The 12,528-nt window shown below is 41.0% G+C and overlaps 1 protein-coding gene and 1 long non-coding RNA gene across 4 annotated transcripts in view; one reads left to right on the top strand and one right to left on the bottom strand.

Moving 5' to 3' along the window:
* Window positions 1–12,528, bottom strand: part of LOC143927696 (uncharacterized) — a 114,428-nt gene that overhangs the window by 95,196 nt on the left and 6,704 nt on the right. The window lies entirely within an intron of this gene.
* The window catches only part of ADAMTS9 (ADAM metallopeptidase with thrombospondin type 1 motif 9), a 357,655-nt gene continuing 355,536 nt past the window's right edge, over window positions 10,410–12,528 (top strand). The window contains exon 1 of the mRNA XM_077451954.1: window positions 10,410–10,825. Coding sequence (XP_077308080.1) covers window positions 10,720–10,825 — 106 coding nt within the window. The 5' untranslated portion in view covers window positions 10,410–10,719. The remainder of the gene's footprint in view (window positions 10,826–12,528) is intronic.

The following is a 12,528-nucleotide window of genomic DNA, read 5'->3' as shown; positions in this document are numbered from 1 at the left end:
ACATTTTCTAGTCGAATTACTAATTTTACATTACATTACATTTTTTTTTTTTTAATGCTAATTTTACAGCAATCTGTAGCTCAGTGTTTGAGCAGCAAATCATGTCAGCGCCAATCGCTCTGCATTCATCGCTATGGCTTAGCTACAAATCACTGAAGAAGAGGGATTCGACAGAGCGCATCAACCCAATGCTGTAGCACTAGTTTAATTGGTAGCAGTGACAGAGCGGAAAAATTGCCAAACTCTTGCAATTAAATTATTAGCTGCAAATCCTTGTTAATTGCTGGTATTAGCAATTGATAAATGTGATTAATCACTGCTACAAAGGGCCCTGAGGCTTACATCAGTCAGACTGTTATTCTGCCGCTAGAGACAAATCGCCAGCGGTGGGATCGCTTTAGAGGCTGGCTGTCTGTCCCTATGGAATCGCTCCCTCTGTAGCCTGATACAGCGAGATGTCGGTCTGTCGCTGGCCAGAATGGTGCTCAATCACTAGCGATGGCAGCGACATCTCACTGCCCGGGCTACACCGATGCTTACTCTGATAGATATTATATATATAATTTTTTATATGAAAAACAAGGGAGTCCCATAAGAAATGTGGAGTGCAAAGCACATGCGTAGGCTCAGCCCAGAAGAATTTGACAAGCGGCTCTGAGGCTTCATCAGGGAGATCTCAGTGGGGAATATGAAACCATATCAGTCCAATGATTTGACAATCTATATAATATATTTTAAATCGCACTAAAAAATCCACTCTTGTGAACATGTATCAATCACTTTTCAGTGCATTTTTCCTGATTTTCATAATTTGAAGGTTGGAAAACGTTTAACCGTTTTCTTATGGGGGTTGTAGTATGTGGGGTATTTATTATATATTTTTGGTATGCAGGGAAAAAAAAAAAAAAGGATCAAAAGAGCAAATTACAGAAGGAAAAAAAAAACAACAAGAGTGAAGTGTGAGCAAGGTAAATAAAAATTTATTATAATGTGTGTGTGTGTGTGTGTGTAATATAAAAAAAAAAAATATATATATATATATATATATATATATATATATTTATTTTTTATATTACACACACACACACACACACACTGCCTATTGCTGTCACAAGGATGTTTGCATTTCTTGTGCGAGCAAAAGAAGTGATAAAAATAAATAAAATTTAAGCAACGGTGTAAAAAATTACTGATCTATTTTTGATTTGATTAAAAAAAATTCATGAACAGTGCCCCCTGTCCTCCCATGCTCACATGCAAAGGTGAACGTGCGTGTCGGTCCCGCATGCAAACAGCGTTCGTCCCACATGTGAATGTCAGATCATGGGTAGTAATTCTAGCAGCAGACTTCCTCTGCAAGTCTAAAGTGGTAATCTGTAAAGGCTTTTAAAGTGTCGCCTTTGGATTGTAAAATGTACGCAGTTTGCACGGGTGTGTGCAATTTTACAGGGGCTGGGGTGGGACATATTTAGATTGGGGGGGGCGCCCATTTTTAAACTTGCCTGGGGCAGCACAAAACCAAAATACACTGAGACCATGCAGTACAATGAGGCCATGCAGTACTTTCTTTCACCGCTGTTGTAACGCTACTCTGTACAATGCAGCACAGCTCGCTGTGGTGAAAAGACATTAATGAAATGTCCTTTTGATATCTGAATAAAATTAAGATTAAAAAAAAAGGTAAGGTAAACACTGCACTGATCACAGCGCATCAACACTGCCCTGGGCCACGCGGTGCGGTTCTTTGTGAACAAGCCCTTAACAGCACCGGATTACCGAATAGGCAGAGTAGTCACTGGCCTATGTATCCCATACCATTTAAGGGCCCTGATTTTTTTATTTTTTTTTAGTGCCTGTCATGTAGGAATAAACATTTGCTGGCCTCTCATTCTCTTCGCATTTCTTAGCCTCGGTTCACATTACTGTGTGTCAGGAACGCACACTTTCCTGCAATGCACAGAAACACGTTGACAACATTTTGCAGAAGAACAGCAGTTCCATTAACTGTTAGGCGCAAACCCCATGCATCTGCAACTAGGCAGTTCAATGCAGCACATCACTGGGAAAGACTCAGGAACTTATTTTCTGCAATTCTCACGCATAGGGCAGCCCATTGGAACAAATAGACTCCCTATGCCCACTCATGCCTTTAGATGTAAACCAAACCTTCGTCTACTCTGGGGACTCCCAAGGACACCAAAGGTGATAGAGAGCTGCCTCTAAAATATAGATCTCAAGATTTATCCTTTCTGTTTGCTTCCAGCACTCTCCCAACAAAAAACTAAAATGTAGCAAGTGTTCCAACCCGAGACTCAACCAGACTTCTCTCCTAAAATCATTGGATTTTCCAACCTGCTCCTGTGCATGTGATAAAGACCACTACTGACCACGTAATAAAGACCAATTCTGATCATGTGATAAAGGCCACTACTGACCATGTAATGAAAGTGGTTGTAAACTCTCCCCCACAACTTTGTCCCATGTAAATCAGTAAAAAAAAAACCTAATGAACACTGCTTATAGATATCTCCTTAGTATTGTTGTAATCCTTTTTGTTCTTTAGAATGACGTCACTGAGCATGCCCAGATCTCCCCTGATTTACGGCACACTCTCTATGTGCTTGTCTATCTGTTATCACACCACTGATATCCCAGGAGGCTGCAGAATCATTCAGAGCTTCCTCCTACACACCATGTGACCATGTGACATCACATGCAGCATAAACCTGGCCATTACTGCAGTCTTATCAGCTGAAGCTGATAAGACTGACAAAGGCAAACATTATGAAAAATAATAAGCCACACTTAACTCACACAAACATCTAATTGTGCAAAAATACAAAACAAATCGTGAACTGTTAATAGCCTCTATATATAAATTGATATACACTTATATCATGAATAGTGAAAAACATGTATGTATTATAAGTTCAGGCCGTGCAAATCACGAATTTCTTGCAATATAAGATCACGTTGTATGTGCCTATAATGATATAAAAAAGAACCACCCAGTGTATAAACAACAAGTCCGTATATATGAACCACAAGAAACTACTTTCAAAAACTGTGAGTAGAGTCCTCCACAGATGAACCACAAGAATCATAGAAGATCCACTGCTGGGTCCAATTAAATAGTGCTTGATCCACCACCAACACACGATTAAATTTGCCGCTTACCAGAAAAACATGACCCCCGCTACAGAGGGTCACAAAAGACCTGTAGGTATATAGAATATAATGTAGCAAGTGTTCCAACCCGAGACTCAACCAGACTTCTCTCCTAAAATCATTGGATTTTCCAACCTGCTCCTGTGCATGTGATAAAGACCAATACTGACCACGTGATAAAGACCACTACTGACCATGTAATGAAAGTGGTTGTAAACTCTCCCCCACAACTTTGTCCCATGTAAATCAGCAAAAAAAAACCTAATGAACACTGCTTGTAGATATCTCCTTAGTATTGTTGTAATCCTTTTTGTTCTTTAGAATGACGTCACTGAGCATGCCCAGATCTCCCCTGATTTACGGCACACTCTCTATGTGCTTGTCTATCTGTTATCACAACACTGATATCCCAGGGGGCTGCAGAATCATTCAGAGCTTCCTCCTACACACCATGTGACCATGTGACATCACATGCAGCGTAAACCTGGCCATTACTGCAGTCTTATCAGCTGAAGCTGATAAGGCTGACAAAGGCAAACATTAGACACTCAGCACAAGTAAATAGTATGAAATAAAACAAGGCAGCTATGAACAGGGAAGCAGGGTTGCCATAGAAACATTAGCTTGAGAAGGAGGCTTGGTTAACAGTACAGGAAGGGCCGAAATACACTCCACTGTGGACTCAGAAAACAATACTTAAGATGGCGCTGCCTAACCCCTGGAAACAAGTTTTTTAAAGTTTCTTTAAACAGTAAGTAATATGTGATTTGGGCTGGATTACAGTGGCAATAGTTTGATTATTACTTATTATAATGCACTAAATGAAAAGAAGCATCAGAGTGGAAGAGTTTACTTTCTCTTGAAGACCACTACTGACAACGAGATGAAGACCAATTCTGACCACGTGATAAAGACCACTACTGACTACATTATAAAAACCACTACTGACTACGTTATAAAAACCACTACTGATTATGTGATAAAGACCACTACTGACTAAAGACCACTACTGACAACGAGATAAAGACCAATTCTGACTACGTTATAAAGACCACTACTGACTACATTATAAAGACCACTACTGACTACGTGATAAAGACCACTACTGACTACGTGATAAAGACCACTACTGACTACGTGATAAAGACCACTACTGACTACATTATAAAGACCACTACTGACTACGTGATAAAGACCACTACTGACTACGTGATAAAGAACACTACATATGTTGTGATAAAGACCACTACTGACCATTGACCTCCTACATACCCAATTATGTTCAAATCTATTGCATCACTCGCAAAAAAATTGGCTATATATGGTTAGATAATGCTCAGTCTGGGCATCAGTATGAGGACTCAGGTATGTGGGGGGATCACATACAGAGATTTGCTGACTTGATTTAAAATCTCTGTACAGTCAGAATTCTATCCTTCTATTGATATGAAGGAAAGGAATACGTTTTTCACTTTAGCTTTCTTCAGCCACATTGGCATGAAAGTCACAGCAGATTCCAGAAGTGCGGCAATGCATTTAAAGGCAGATAGATGTCTCATCACCCCATACCACCCAACTTTTTGAGATGCAAAATTGCACTTTTCAGTGACATCATTATAAACAAGCTTTGTCTTTTTAGTTTTACCTTTATCATCTTTAAAAAAAACAAAAATAACAAAACAAAAAACATACATGCACGCATTTATGCATTTTGGTTTTTACTATTAGCAACAAAAGCATATCCTAAAAACAAAAAATTACTCTTGGGCTAGGTTCATAATTGTGCATCTATTTTTCGTGCATTTTTAATGCACTTTTAGGTGTTTTTTATGCATTTCCATACATTTGTACGCCTCCCATATATATGTATATGTGTGTATATATATATATATATATATATATATATATATATATATACGCTCCCATTTAAGTTTTTGGGGGGGGGGGCAAAAATTTGCATTATTGCCCAAAAAGAGCACCTGTACCTTTTTTTTTTTTTTTTTTTTTTTTTTTTTTTTTTTTTTTTTTTTGCAAGATGCATTGAAAAGAAATGCTCAGATATGAGCGGGCTCCGATGAAAATAATGATTTATAATTCTTTTTAGCAAGTCCCGAGAAGCTTACACCTCTGCCAGTCTATACAGCCAGGTACCTGACCTCACTGTTCAACACAGAAATTAAAGCGATACAGCTTGGTCAAGGACCTTCCTCATGATAGTAAAGGAGCAGCAACAATCAGCTCTTTCACCCAAACATCACGTGTTCTGTGTAAGGGAGGCCACACAAGAATCATTTTTTTTTTTCGTTCAACCAGTAGGTTGAATAAAAAATTAATTAGCCGATTCCCCCATCCACACATTGGATGTGGATGGAGAAATCATTCCCGCTGTGCGATTGTATACAGTGGGGAGCCTTCCCTGCCGGCAGAATACAACGATCAGTATTGCCGGCTATACCAGTTTGGTAAAAAACGGTCAGGCTGGTTGTACACAACAAAGATCAACTTTTCTACAACTAGCTAGCCTATATGTGAATCAAAAATTGTCCGCTCGTTGCTGAACTGGCCGAATTTTGATCCATGATTGGCCAGCTTTAGACTGGCAGCACTGTGAAATGCATTTGTCTAACTATTAACCCCCCTCCACCCCCCATCCTGTTGATGATAAGCATGATAAAAAAAAATAGGCATTAATTATCATTAATACATTTAACCTTACACTTGGGTTCCGCACTAGAGGGGATGACATAAGCATCTTTCTGTCAGGATCTTAGTAACACTAATACCGCGTACACACAACCAGTTTTTACCGTCAGAATAAACTCTGACGGTCTTTCCGATGGAGCCCAACTGAAACTGACTTACCTACACACGATCACACCAAAGTCCGTTCATTTAGAACGCATTGACGTACGACGGGACTAGAAAAAGGAAGTTCAATAGCCAGTAGCCAATAGCTGCCCGTCGTTTTTGGTCCGACGAACGGTTTTCCATCGTAAATATTTAAAACGTGTTCTATTTCTAGGTCCGTCAGAATTTTTATTTTTTTTTAAAGTCTGATGAAGCTCAGATACAATCGGAATATCTGATGAAATGATTCCGTCTGACCTTTTCTGCCTGAAAAGTCCGGTCGTGTGTACGCGGCATAAGTTACACTTCGCTAAAATGTGCGTTTTATCGTACGCACAGTGACGCAGCTCAACACACACGTACAACAACAGCCGGAAACTTTTTTAACGCAGTGCACCTTAACCAATAAAAATGTGTGCATTGAGTCCCATTTTCAGAAGTGAAAAGAAAGTTCCTGCAAGTTATCTTCAACACAAACCAAAATATCCGAAATAAATATATTTGTCTGAAAAGTCGCCAATTGACACTACTGACCATGTGCTAAAGACCACTACTGACTGACCACGTGATAGAGACCACTACTGACCACGTGATAGAGACCACTACTGACTACGTGATAGAGACCACTACTGACTACGTGATAGAGACCACTACTGACTACGTGATAGAGACCACTACTGACTACGTGATAGAGACCACTACTGACCACATGATGATTGCCTGATGAAGGAACACACATGCTCCGAACGCGTGTTCCTCCCCACTCTCTCACCATCCGTAAGTGACGTGTCCAGCCGTCCCTGAGCCAAATCTGAGAACCAAGAAGCGTTGGAAGCCACCAGCACAGCCGGGAACATCAGCTGCCTGAATGATGAAGGATGAAGGGATGAAGGATGAACTTCCTATACCTTTTCACATGCGCTGTAATAACTACAATCTTGTGAGTTTAAAATCATCTGTCCTATATTTAAAATGTTTTTATCATGCTGCACTTAGATGGCGCTGCTCTCTTCTTTGTTTTTTACTGACTACGTGATAAAGACCACTACCTCCTACATACCCAATTATGTTCAAAGGCTGCAGGTGACTGATAGAAGTTGCCAGTGGGAGGAATAATATGAATATTTTACCTACAATCTGGTTGTACAATCTCCTATAGATCTCCCACAACTATGTAGTGCAAGAATCCTGCCGGATTGGATAGTTTAGGTAGGTCTTCATATTACATAGTTTTGGTAAATGAAAAATTGTTTGTACAAAAGATTGCACAGTCAGATTGTAACATGTATGCTGACCCTTATTCCTCTATCCCTAGACTTAACAAGCATTTAACCCTTGCATTGGAGAGGGGCCTCACTGCATGGGGTATTATGTTTTTTTCCACCTGGAGTGAGGCTTTAATGGTCACCATACATGTTACAAACTCGCCGTACAATATCTGTACAATCAGCTTTAGATTTGCCAAAACTATGCAATATATGGACCTAATTAAAAGGGAAGTAAACCCTTCCAAACAACTTGGACCTATAGGTAAGCCTAGATTAAGGCTTACCTGTAGGTCCAAGCAATATCTCCTAAACCTATATGGTTTAGGAGATATTTGCCCGTAAATGGGCACCGCTGTCTACGGCGCATGCGCCGTAGACAGCGGTGCGCAGGCGCACTAAATGCGGCAAATCCAAGAATGGATTTGCCAAATTTGTCGACTCCCGTGCGCATGCGCGGGAGTGACGTCATCGCGGCTTCGCCGTATGACAGCAACGGAGCTGCGAGGCGCGACTCCCGTGCGCATGCGCGGGAGTGACGTCATCGCGGTTGCGCCGCTGTCATTGGTCGGAGCTGCGAGACGCCACCAGCAAGATGGACGCGGCGGACTACAGGGATCAGCGGCGACTTCGCTGGCTCCTGTGTCAGGTAAGTGACACATAATGAGCTACTATGCGATGCATAGTAGTCCATTATGCTTTACCTTTGCAGGGAAAAAAAGAGGAAGTAAACCCATCAGGGTTTACTTCCTCTTTAAGCAGCCCATAGATGATTTGATTGTATTTCCTTCCACCACGGGTGGAAGGAAAGAAAATTACTTGATTTCTCTATTAGCACAGTCAGTGTTGATGGGGAAATACCTACCGCGGCGCTGTGCCGCACATCTGCACATCCGCAAAAGAAAAGCATGTTTTTCCCTGGGTGTCGGGAACGTGCGCAATTATGTGTGTGTTCCTGACCCTCATAAACATGGGAACTAGGGATGCACCGATACTTTTTTTTTTAGTACTCGCCGATACCAATTACAGATACCTACCGCAACTGTTTTGTTTACACTTCAGCTGTCAGCAATGGTACATAGCATTGAAAAGTTATTTACAAATGAAATAAATTGATTTTGTTTTTAAATTTTGCACTTTTTTAATGGGAAATGTGTAAAAATATGTTAATATATATGTGTGTAAAAATATTCACTAACAAAGCGAACAAAAAAAGTTTTAATTGTTTATCATTTATAAAATAGACGTGAACAAAAAAAAAAAAAAAAAGCAGGAAAATAATAATTAAATGGAGGAGAATAGGGAGTTAAAGAGGAGGTCCACCTAAAGAAAAAAATATTAAAAGCCAGCAGCTACAAATACTGCAGCTGCTGACTTTTAATAAATGGACACTTACCTGTCCCAGGGTCCAGCGATGTCGACAGCTGAAGCCGATCAATCGCTCAGCTCTCGGCAGCTTCCGCCACCACCCTCGGTGAGGGAATCAGGAAGTGAATCGTTGCAGCTTCACTTCACCGTTCCCATACTGCGCATGCGCAAGTCGCACTGTGCATCCCAACTGGTCCCCGCTATCTCCTGGGACTCGTATGTGTGTGTGTGTCCCAGCATACAGCGCAGGGGGACGGGAAGAGACGTAGACTCCCGTGGGAGTCTGTGCTCAGAACGGGTGCAAATACCTGTCTTAGACAGGTATTTGCACCCCCCCCCCCCCCCGAAAGGTGCCAAACGTGACACCAGAGGGGGGCAGGGTTCTGAAAAGCGAAGGTTCAATTTTTGTGTGAGCCTCCGCTTTAATTAAGGCTGATTAGAGAAAATTAAGAGTTAATAAGGGGTTAAACAGAGGAACATTTGTTCATTCCCACTGACAGCTCAAAGAATCAAGCCTGAAAGTATCGGTTTCAGGTATCGGTGCATTTGCACAGGTACCGATATTTGTGTAAATACTCGGTATCGGCACCGATACTAGTATCAGTGCAACCCTAATGCCCTGTACACTCGGTCGGACTTTCCGACAAAAAAATGTGCGATCAGATCCTGTTGTCGGAAAATGCGATTGTGTATGGGCTCCATCTGACTTTTTTTCCCGTCGGAATTTCCGACACACAAAGTTTGAGAGCAGGATCTAAAATTTTCCGACAACAAAATCCGAACGCATAAATTTCCGATCGTGCGTAGACTATTCCGACAGACAAAGTGCCACACATGCTCCGAATAAATTATGAGACGAAAGCTATTGGCTACTTGCACACATGGTCGGACTTTCCGACAGATAAATGTGCGATCGGATCCTGTTGTCGGAAAATGTGATTTTGTGTGGGCTCCATCTGACTTTTTTTCCCGTCGGAATTTACGACACACAAAGTTTGAGAGCAGGATCTAAAATTTTCCGACAACAAAATCCGATCGCATACATTTCCGATCGTGTGTAGACTATTCCGACGGACAAAGTGCCACACATGCTCAGAATAAATTACGAGACGAAAGCTATTGGCTACTAGCCTCTTTATAGTCCCATCGTATGTGTTGTACGTCACCTCGTTCTGAACGACAACTTTGTGCGACTGTGTGTATGCAAGACAAGTTTGGGCCAAAATCCGTCGGAAAAAATCTGAAGGATTTTGTCGTCGGAAAGTCCGACCATGTGTACAGGGCATAATGGGAACCTAGCCTTTCACACCTATATTTTTCTCCAGAAGGGTTTGAGGCTGGCGTCACGCCTGCGCGTTTTACTTCATGTCACTGCAATTCACGGCGAGGCACCGCGACGCACATAGCTGCCAATGCACTTCTAGTACAGATTTGCAATTAAAATTTTTTTTTGTTTTGTTTTTCAATGCGTTGCAAGTTTGTTTTTAAAATTTAAACGCATGAAAAAGAAATAGGTCTCTAAAAGTTTTCTTGCAGGAAATAAAAAAAAAGTTCTTGTGAAGCCATGAATACAATGTATATAGTTGTGGGAAGCATCCCCAGCCAAGTGACATGCAGTGTAGATGAACAGCTGTGCAGGATTGTGGATGGCTGGATGTCATGAGAGATGCATTCTGTGCAGTGAACATTGTACCCTCCCTGTCTGGGCATGGCTCTGCGTTCCCCACTCCCCCCCAGCCCTGGCTGTTCTAACCTCCAGCAGCAGCCTTCAGTCACTCAGGCAAAAGTACTGTAGAAAGAACTAATAGAAGAAGCCTGTTCGCTGAGTCCCCCCTCGCTTCCCCCTGTGCACTATGCTGGATTGCCTAGAACTCCATGGGCGATTGCTAAGGACTTGTCTCCCTGTGCTGAGTGCCACTGCACACTCAAGGGCCAGTCCTGAGGATTACCAAGTCTAAAGCCAGCTTGCCAAGAGGAATTATTTCTTTTTCTTTTTGGAAATAATTTTTTTTTTTTTGTGTGTGTGTGCAGTGCAAAAAAAGAAGGGAGCCCAGCGCAGACTGCTTTGCTCATGACCAACATGCATCTTGCCTTTTGGCTGATGGGATTACTGACAATTCTGCAAGACCTCTTGAATGTAACGCCGGCACCAGGACCCAAACTTCACCCAAGGCAAGGTAACGGTTTGTATTATGTGCTGTGTAGACCCTCTATTGTCAGGCTTTAACTTTCTTTATTTTATAGTAGAAAAAAATCTGCTGCTTTATTAGCTAGCCAATCATCCGCAAGTTATAGGCGAATATTTGCAAGTTATTAGCAAAGTTATAAGCAAATATTCACAAGTAATTAGCGAAGTTATAGGCGAATATTCCCAAGTAATTAGCGAAGTTATAGGCGAATATTCGCAAGTTATTAGCGAACCATCCACAAGTTATAAGCGAATATTTGCAAGTTATTAGCGAAGTTATAAGCGAATATTCCCAAGTAATCAGCTAAGTTATAGGCAAATATTCGCAAGTTATTAGCGAAGTTATAGGCAAATATTCGCAAGTTATTAGCAAACCTTCCTCAAGTTATAGGCGAATATCTGCAAGCTTATAGCGAATCATTCGCAACTTATCCTCTTATTTTAATGTGAAGCAGTTTGGAAAACCCAACCTTTTAGATCAAATAGTCAAATGAATGGGTGAACTTTTTGCAACTTATATGCAAAGTATTCTATAAGTGTAATCTTTACTGTATATACACACACAAGTATAGATATATAAATATACAACTCGTGCAAATACTGTACAACTTGTTTGTATATACTTAATATTATACAAACATTGTTTTTATTGATTTATATGGCACTGACATATTCTGTAACACTGTATGATTCAAAATAGACATGGGCTAGTACAAGAATGAGAAAACAGATGGTAGGGATGAAATGAATGGGCTGTGGGGCCAAAGGAGCTTACAATCTAAAGGTTAAAGGGACAAGAGTGAAGGCAAATCTAGAACAATACATATGTGTGTGTGTGTGTGTGTGTGTGTGTGTGTATAATAAATATATATAATATACACACACAGTCATACACCTAGCAGTAATACACAAGTCATGCACAGAGCAGTAATACACACACACACACACACACACACACACAAGTCATACACAGAGCAGAAATACACACACAAGTTATGCACAGAGCAGTAATGCACACACATCATAGTCATACACTTAGCAGTAATACACACACGTCATAGTCATACACCTAGCAGTAGTACACACACACAAGTTATGAACAGAGCAGTAATACACACACAAGTCATATACCTAGCAGTAATATACACACAAGTCATACACAGAGCAGTAATATACACACACACACACACACACACACGTCATACACAGAGCAGTAATACACACACGTGATAGTCATACACCTATCAGTAATACACAGGGTAGCAATACACACTCAAGTCATACACAGAGCAGTAATACACACAAACACAAGTCATACAACTAGTAGTAATACACACACAAGTCATACACAGAGCAGTAATACACACACGTGATAGTCATACACAGGGCAGTAATACACACTCAAGTCATACACAGAGCAGTAATACACACACACACAAGTCATACACAGAGCAGTAATACACACACACACAAGTCATACACAGAGCAGTAATATACACACACAAGTCATACACAGAGCAGTAATACACACACACAAGGCATACACAGAGCAGTAATACACATACAAGTCATACACCTAGTAGTAATACACACACACACAAGTCATGCATGGAGCAGGAAAATCTGTTGGGATCCTACAGGGAGGTAGTTGAGGGAGAGCAGATACTGTACTCCTAGCGATGAGCCATGCGT

The sequence above is a fragment of the Lithobates pipiens genome, unplaced genomic scaffold, assembly GCF_037356315.1.
Source record: "Lithobates pipiens isolate NorthernLeopardFrog02 unplaced genomic scaffold, aLitPip1_a1.2 Scaffold_23, whole genome shotgun sequence".
Lineage (NCBI taxonomy): Eukaryota > Metazoa > Chordata > Amphibia > Anura > Ranidae > Lithobates > Lithobates pipiens.
Note: the sequence above shows the minus strand (reverse complement) of the source record. Positions and strands in the feature narration are given on the sequence as shown.